The sequence below is a fragment of the Camelina sativa genome, chromosome 17 (assembly GCF_030686135.1).
Source record: "Camelina sativa cultivar CO46 ecotype springtype chromosome 17, ASM3068613v1".
Classification (NCBI taxonomy): domain Eukaryota; kingdom Viridiplantae; phylum Streptophyta; class Magnoliopsida; order Brassicales; family Brassicaceae; genus Camelina; species Camelina sativa.
In genome coordinates this window covers 23840363-23848758 of record NC_141896.1, presented here as the reverse complement: position 1 = coordinate 23848758, position 8396 = coordinate 23840363, and the positions used below count along the sequence as shown (strand labels likewise).

General features: G+C 34.1%; 2 protein-coding genes across 2 annotated transcripts; both read left to right on the top strand.

Annotated features, from left to right (window-relative positions):
• The first annotated feature begins 1841 nt into the window (after positions 1-1841).
• On the top strand, positions 1842-4519 carry LOC104757637 (protein RGF1 INDUCIBLE TRANSCRIPTION FACTOR 1). Its single transcript, XM_010480391.2, has 4 exons — positions 1842-2204; positions 2538-2729; positions 2945-3160; positions 3933-4519. Exons 1-4 carry the CDS (start codon positions 2202-2204, stop codon positions 4161-4163), a joined length of 642 nt encoding a protein of 213 aa, XP_010478693.1. The 5' UTR covers positions 1842-2201; the 3' UTR covers positions 4164-4519.
• A 2613-nt stretch (positions 4520-7132) lies between these two features.
• On the top strand, positions 7133-7912 carry LOC104757638 (putative cytochrome c oxidase subunit 6b-like). The gene is made up of 3 exons (XM_010480392.3): positions 7133-7433; positions 7527-7608; positions 7716-7912. The coding sequence occupies exons 1-3, from the start codon at positions 7183-7185 to the stop codon at positions 7767-7769; spliced, it is 387 nt and encodes a 128-aa protein (XP_010478694.2). The 5' UTR covers positions 7133-7182; the 3' UTR covers positions 7770-7912.
• The last annotated feature ends 484 nt before the right edge of the window (positions 7913-8396 follow it).

The window sequence follows — 8396 nt, the reverse complement described above, 5'->3', positions numbered from 1 at the left end:
TCCTAGATAAGACTAGTTCTAAGATCTTACATGTGGGTTCCTCGACCAACTTAGGGACATTGCCGATAGCCTGACTTTCCATATCATTTTCCCATTTGACGGAGAATCACTCTTGATATGACATTTTCTTCTCGGTCCTTAGGTGTGCCTCATCACTCCCTTGTTTTGGCCCTTTGAATGACCGAGCCAAAATTGTCCTTCCTTGACGGAATAATGGGTTTTAGTTGGCCGGCCGTAGGAAAGGTTGTTCCATCCGAGTCTTAGTCGCGGTGAGGGGTATTACAAGCAGAGATTACCGAAAAATCTTCAATATTTTATCCTCGATTCTGTTGGGAGACTTGTATTGAAACCTTCTCGAAACCCCAAGTCCCAATTACCACCACATGTCTAACGCTTTGAATCTATGGTTTGTTTTCTTGTTTCAATATAAATCCGACTACAAGCTTTGTGTGGAATTCCTTAACCCCATGGCTGAGGGTTTCATGTGAGAGAGGACCCACCTGTTCTATTACGGTATTGACACATGTTATTACAAGCATACCCTTCTTGAAACCTCCAATCCCAACCTTCTCCAATTTCTATAAGAATGTAAGTTCGGATATGGTCCCTATTTCCAGTGTAAAACTGACTACAAGGTTTGTGTGGATCTCCTTAACTTCCAATCCATGCCCGTTGGCTTCATGAGAGGGAGGAACCCCTGCTATGTTCAAGGTTTTGCATCTATCATTTGCATCTCCCGATTGTAGCTTCACCTAATGTCATGAGCTATGAGTATGAAGAACCTTGAGTTTTTGTTTTGAATCTTCTCATGTTGGCAAAGATCCTAATCCATGGCTCCCCCATTGAGCACCATTTTAAAAGCTTGGTCGCATATCTTGCACAAGGCGTCTATGATCACATGTTGATCAAGGAATTCGCAAAATCCGTTTTCATGGTCAAATTTGTTATGGCCTCAAAATATTTTTGTAAACTTTATCCCTTTGGAATACTCATGAAACCACTATCTTTATTTTCCTTGTTGTTTTTGAGTTTTCGATTGTATGAACTCCTCTCTTTTAAGATTTGAAGTAATGAAAGTTCTTGTTTGCACTAAAAAAAAAAAAAAAAAAACTCATTTAAGCACATTGGTTCAATCAAACTTACATTTAATACAATTTTCTCTTATTTCTTTTTTTGGCTTTATACATTATTTTTAGATCAAATTTTATCAAACCAATTTTATTAAAGATGAATATGTGGAATTCACACTTAACTCCCAGCTACACAACGAAGTTTGTCTCTTTTGCCCAACACTCAAATGTGTTTCACTATGTTATCTGATTATCGAACCAAAGATGATAATATGAGATATAATAAATAGAATTTTACCGTTGTTTATGTTTAAAATAATTATCGTTTTAGATATCTAATGTAAATTTGAAATAAATAATATATTGAACTCCTAATCTTAATTTAAAACATAAGTAGAACCATATATAAAAATAATAAACTCAACTTATTTTATTAACATTTAATATATAAAATGTGTGATAATGATATTATGGAGTATGGACTAGACAAATAACAAATCAACACAGTGTAAAGTAGTGTTAAACTTAAACGTGTAATATCATTAATCAAATGAACAATAATTTACGTTACTATTCATTAATGACAATCTAAAACAGTTTTTTCTTTACTTTTTGTTTTTCCATTTCTTGATTAAATTGGGTGCATTTTTTTTTTCTTTTTCTGATGTCTCGACGTCGAACTAAAGTCTTGAATTGAATCAGATATTTTTGATTAATTCCTCCATTATGTGCATTAAAAAGTAAACAACCAAAAATAAAAAATGGAGATTTAAACATTAAAACAAATAATAAATGTGAAAAGGAGAAGAAGAAGAAGAAGAAACAATGAAAGTGGGAGGTTGGGTTCGGTTCATTGAACCCTCCGTAGCAAAAGCTCTCTCTCTCTCTATCTTAGCTTCGGGTTTTTTTAGGCTCGGGTGTCTAGGTTCGGAGTATAGTCGACTTTTGTGCGGATAAGAACGACTCTTCTCTTCTCTTTGTTTTTACACGAACACCTCTCTCTCTCTCTCTCTCTCTCTCTCTCCTCTGCTTTGCTCTTTCCTTTCTCTCACTTACAAAAAAGTTGCGATCGAAGAGAATCAACAGCTAGCTACTGTCAGAGAGATCAAACCCACGAACACAAGAATCATCATGGTAATCACAATACAAGAAAGATTCAATATTTGTTTTTTTTTCTTCTCTTCAAATGTGTTCTCTTTAAGTTTGATCATAAATGCTCTGTTTTTTTTTTTCTTTTTTACTTCAAAAGATCCGATTCAAATCCCACCACGAACTCGTTTTTTTTTCAGCTCTGATCAATCTTAGTTTGTGTTTCCCAAATGGGTTCTCTCAAAAACTCGAATCTTTTTTTTTTCCCCCAAATTGATTCTATTTAAATTTGACTTGACTCTGTTCTCTGTTTTGAATCATACTCTGGTTTGTTTGTTTTGTTTCTCATTCTTCTGAGATTGTTTTCGTGTGAAACAGGGAGCTGAAGAAGAAAACAATAAGACATGGCCTCCGTGGCTAAAGCCACTGCTTCGTGAGAAGTTCTTTGTACAATGCAAACTACACGCAGACTCACACAAGAGTGAATGTAACATGTACTGTTTAGACTGTACCAATGGTCCTCTCTGTTCTCTCTGTCTCTCTTCTCACAAGGACCATCACGCCATTCAGGTTCGTTTTTTATCTGATTCTTTTTTTTACCATGTGGTTAAAATCCAGATTGTGTTAAATTTGGTTGGTCTTCTACCTTTTTTCTATCATTTATTATTCCGGGATTCTCGGGAAACCTTTCTCAAGAAAATGCGAGAAAAATAATAAGAAACCATAGAGTTTTTTTTTTTTAACTCTGTTTATTTGAATTTTCTTGGTGATTCAAATTTTTACAGATAAGGAGATCATCGTACCACGATGTGATAAGAGTGTCGGAGATTCAGAAGTTCCTGGACATAACAGGAGTTCAGACATATGTGATTAACAGTGCTAAGGTTGTGTTCTTGAACGAGAGACCTCAGCCTCGACCAGGCAAAGGTGTGATCAATACCTGCGAAGTCTGTTATCGAAGCCTCGTTGATTCCTTCAGATTCTGCTCTCTTGGTTGCAAGGTAACCAATTAAAAAAAAAAAAAACTTGTTATTAATGTCTTTGATCGTAAATAGGAGTTTGTTGTGTGTTGGTTTTGGTTGATGAAATTGAGAAAGTAAATATTTCTATGTTTGGGTAAGAAAATGCGGGAAAATCAAGTAAGAAAAACTTGGTGAATAAAAGGAAGAAACTAACATAAATGTCAAAGTTTTGGTCGGTAAATGTATATATTTACTTGTGGAGAAAGTTAACTTCAATAAATATGTAGCTATTTTTGGGTCTATATACTGAACAAAATACTATTTTGAGGGAGAAAAGTATTAATAAGTCCAAACTTAGTTGAATAGGTAAAACTAATTACTATTCAATAATTTTCCTGATTTATATTGATTTTGTATTTAGACCGTCATTTATTCTTTAATCCTTGTTTGATGGGTATTGAGAAAAGGACTTCAAAAAAAAAAGGATTTTTCTTGTTGGGTGGGCGAGAAAATGTGGGGCAATGATAGCAACTCCAAGAAATTGTGGAGTTGAAAAATAATAATAGCATTTGGGTTGACGAGAAAGTTAGGGGAGAAAATTCCAAGTCAATTAAAAAAAAAAAAAAAGCTTCATCCTTAAGTAACAAGACCTCGTTTTAAAGGTCTTTTCATTCATTTTCATTACTTTTTCTCTAATGGGTTTTAATATCTTCATTTTTTTGTTTGTTTATAGGAGATAAATTACTAAGATATTCCCTAACATCAATCAACATAGTACTAACGTTGTTGATCTTGTATTGTTTTTGATTAGATCTCTGGAATATCAAAGAGGAAAAGAAAGGATTGGTCGAACAACCTTTCGGACTCTGATGATTCGTATAGCACTACGAGTATCGGGAGGCTCAAGAAGAATGACGACATTATGAATAATAGTTTCACGCCATCAACACCGCCTTTATCAGCCGTGAGTCGCAGAATCGCAAAACGAAGGAAGGGAATCCCGCACCGTGCTCCTTTCGGAGGACTAATCATAGAATACTAAGTAAGGAAGTGGTAATGTATAGTCTTATGCTAATAACAAATCACTAGTACGTAGTAGTTCCGGGTAAATTAAATGTATGTATGTATGTATGTATATATATGTCTATAATGGTATAAAGCAATGTAAAGGAAAAAAAAAAAAAAGCTTAACATAATAGTGATGTGTAGATATGATGGGTAAAAAAGTGGGGAATATAATAGAATGGAAGCATAAATAGAATACTTGTGCCTGTATATTTTGGGCTCAAAGGGTAAAATATGTAAATGTAGAATAGTGTTGTTGAAAAGACAATAGTAATAAGTATATGTGATGCAATGCAAATGTGAATGGAATAAAGGGCATTTTATTTCGATGTACTACTTGTTTCTTGTCTTCTTTGTTCACACTCTCTCATGTTTCAGTTTCAAATAGATATCAACTTGTATTTTTCCGAAAAGTGAGTGCATATAACTAAACCATTCATGGCAACAGATCTGAGTAAAGAGAGAGAACAAAGATTAGTTATTTCGCTCAACCCTTTATATGTAAATTGACTATAGAATCGATTTTTCATTTTTAAAGTTTCACTATTACAGTATCCCATTAGTATATGACATTCACAGGGGGGGGAAACCAGTACATAAGGAAAGATGATAAATGTTGCACACACAAAAAAAGGCAAGATAAATAAGTACATATAAACAGGGATTTTAGTTTCTGTAGTATTAAAATAGAATAACTATGGAGGGGTTGTTGGACCAAATTATTAAAAGTTAATTCTCTAGACAATCTAGTTTTTAAGATTTGACTTAAAAAAAAAAAAACATTTATAAGAATTTATGTGTTTGTGTGTGTGTGTGTAGATTCTAAATCCTTGTGTTACACCTTGAATTTTAGTTATAATCATTTAGTCCTGAAATTCTATTTGGAATTCATTTCAAATGGGGAAGAAGAATTATAGCTTAGTCGGCAAGAGTTCTCTCGTATTATCTCTGATATTGATGCTAAGAGATCAAGTGCTTGGCTCTTTGCAATTTAAAGCATGATCAGTCATCGTGTCAACATAGTGAATTTGGTGCGGTATCTAAGTTATCTATAGGTGCAATTATGAAACCAATGGACTGACATATGATGCAAGAACATATTTATCTTGTGAAAGGAATAGAAAATTTTTGTGAAGTATAATCTTGAGAGTGAATTATAGGCTACAACAAAAAAAAAAAAATTATCTATACGTTTGCCAAGAATATATATATAGTTAAAGATTATCGACGAAATTCTTATGTTGTGACACGGTATCCAGATTGGATTAACGATCAAATTGATCATGGTCGCTCTTCTATTCTATCTTGATTTCAGTTTATCCTAGTTTTCTGACTAAGCTTGGCCGGTCCCGTGGTTTTTGTATCTTCCTTTTTTGATAAATCCAGATTGACAAATGTTTTTAGCATGGGAGTATGTGTGTGCACGTGCGATGACATGCCATGTGTTGTGTTAATATTGGCAGACGGTAATGGCTTCGAAAGGGAAGAAGCCAATGATGTGTTTTGGGAATAAAGGAAGAGAAAAGGCAAAGAGTCCAACGGCATCTAGTTGTACTGAGAGTGGCCTCTTTAAAGCTTTTTAATGGGCATTTGTGGGACTCATTATCGTCATCTTTTTTGCCCATCCGATCGTCCCAAACGGCATATAATTGCCGAATTACGTAATCTCGGCCGTTGGATTCTCAAGAACTTGTCAGAAACGTGACACAAAATTTTTTAAAAAATCCACAGTATAAATTAGTTCGACATGTTGTCATTTTGTTTTTGTAATCATGTAACAGTACTATTGGTACTATAAAAAAATGAAATAGAAAAAGGAACAATTCTGGAACAAGCATGTGTCATGATGTTGCCAAACCCACTCACACCACGTAAATTGTTTCGTCCGATTGTCCAACAATGTAATATATATATATATATATATAGTTAATAAATAAATGTGTTATTTTAACTTCTAGTGTGATAAGCGTAAGCTAAGTGGTAAGTGAGATGTGATTAATCCATAAAACAAATCTTTTGTTTTGATTTATGAACAGGTGACCAACATTCACCTACTTTTTATATGAACTGATCGGTTGATTATAAATATGAACAAATCCACATAATACTGCTCTAAGCTATCTAATTTATATATTGAGGAGGATAGGTTGAAAGTGCTATTAACAAAATTAGGGATTACGGAGAAAAAGATCATGGAAATAGCTAGCTTATGGTTATGGAAGTGAAATAATCAGATCATACACAACTAGTAGTTGCTTTCTCTTAACTACTCCTATTTCATAGTGATCTACTGGTAAAAAATAATTATCTTGGAATTGGAATATAATTGTTAATCAAGTTGGCCGTTATGGATGCTTTAAATAATAAGAATACATTACAATCATCAATAGGTCCTTCAGAAAATTAGTTGAGGTTTCAGTTCGAGATCCTTTGGTTATAATTTTTATTTTTTTTGACTAGAATTATTGTTTTTAAATTATACACATGAAAATTTTATGAACATTGTTATTCTATTTTTTGAATAATATTAAAGATCATATGATAAAACTAAATAAACTGTTCTTTTTTTCTGGCAGCCACACATATTGGATTAAACATTTGGGATGTTCCACTAGACAACATTCTTAGTTGTACAATGACATGCTAAACAGGTCTATTAAGAACAAGTTAGATGATCAAAGAGTGGAAGACAAACTACTAACAAACGATATTATGCTTTTCTGTAATTTCAAGTTGGGCCAAAACATACCTTAAAGAGTGATTAACATGCTTTCTTTAGGCCCATAGCATCACTTGAAAACGTTACTCACGCAAGCCCCTAAGTTTTGACCATAGCAAAAGAGAACACATGCAAGTCTCTCGATCAAGTCACGTGTATACCAACCGCTATGACGTGGTATCGATCGTCCGCTATTAAACCTTGCTGTTGAAGGCAAAGATGAAATAAATTCAAAAACAAAACCAAAAGTTCCCCAACTTGTAAAGTTTGATCGGAGATGTCGTCGGCGCAAATGGATCCACACGACAAGATGAGATCTCGCGACTTGAGTAAAGTCACGAGAGGCCAGCAAGCACCAAGACCAGCTCACGCTCCCGGCACGGTATCGCCGCCACCGCAAAACGAGGCAACTTTTCAAGCTAAGAGAGGAGAGGAAGGTGGACAAGAGAAAGATTCGGAGGCGGATGAGCGGTCTCCGGTGACTAATGAAACACGACATTGTTTTAATCGATACATGCAATACCATAAGTAAGTTTTAAAAATTGGTTACCACTAACTATATAAATGATTAAAGTGCGTGATTAGTAAACTTCATTATACTATGTTTTAATGCATACATAGGTGTATTGAGAAAAATGGAAGAGATGCTAATGATTGCAACAATTTAAGAGATTATGTGCGTTCAATGTGTCCCGAAGAATTGGTGAGCAAAAATTTCGTAATATTTTATCGCTTCTTAGTTCTTACTAAACATACTTAGTTTTTTTGTGTGTGTAACTTTCTTGTTTTTGTTGGGTTTTGTTTTGTAAGGTTGAAAAATGGGAGAAACAGAGAAAATCTGGGACATTGCCATCCTCAGTATGAAGATTGGATTACATATAATTAGAGTTGTTTACTTTTGTCGCTGTGTTGGTGATCTATAATACTTAAAACCAAAACCAATGATAAATTAAATAACTAATTAAATTAAATCATGTCTAAAGACTAAAACCATATTTTTGTGTTAATCTTGATCTGTCTTGAGAATTTCTGCGGTTCATTCTGTAAGTCCCATCCAAATCTGACTCTAAATACTCATTCAACCTCTGTTCAGTTCTCGTTCTTCCATATATAGCTCTTGCCTCTTGGAATCGACCTTGTCTTATCTATGTTGTTGCATAGTCAATATATTAAAGCTGCAAAATCTGTCGAAGTTACGCAAAATTTTGATAGATAACATCGGAGAACAATAGATTAAAACGGATATGAATTGAAACATACAAAAGACTCGTTACAGAACGTAAAAACTATATGAAGTTGGACTTACCAAAATCAAAGAAGGTAAACCCTAAGTACAATTTTTTTGTGTCTACCAAGTTGACTACTACCTTGAAGGTTTGATCTGGCTCCATCAGTTGGTATCAGAGCTTCAAGATAGAAGCTTTGATGCCAACTGATAGGTCCAAATCAAAGCTTCAAGGTACAAGTCAACAGGCAGAATTATGTAAGCTC

Coding starts and splice junctions, on each gene's coding strand:
- LOC104757638 (XM_010480392.3), top strand. CDS start 7,183: ATGTCGTCGGCGCAAATGGATCCACACGACAAGATGAGATCTCGCGAC. Junction 7,434..7,526: donor CGATACATGCAATACCATAA/GTAAGTTTTAAA, acceptor ATGCATACATAG/GTGTATTGAGAAAAATGGAA. Junction 7,609..7,715: donor CAATGTGTCCCGAAGAATTG/GTGAGCAAAAAT, acceptor TTGTTTTGTAAG/GTTGAAAAATGGGAGAAACA.
- LOC104757637 (XM_010480391.2), top strand. Junction 2,730..2,944: donor AGGACCATCACGCCATTCAG/GTTCGTTTTTTA, acceptor AAATTTTTACAG/ATAAGGAGATCATCGTACCA. Junction 3,161..3,932: donor TCTGCTCTCTTGGTTGCAAG/GTAACCAATTAA, acceptor GTTTTTGATTAG/ATCTCTGGAATATCAAAGAG.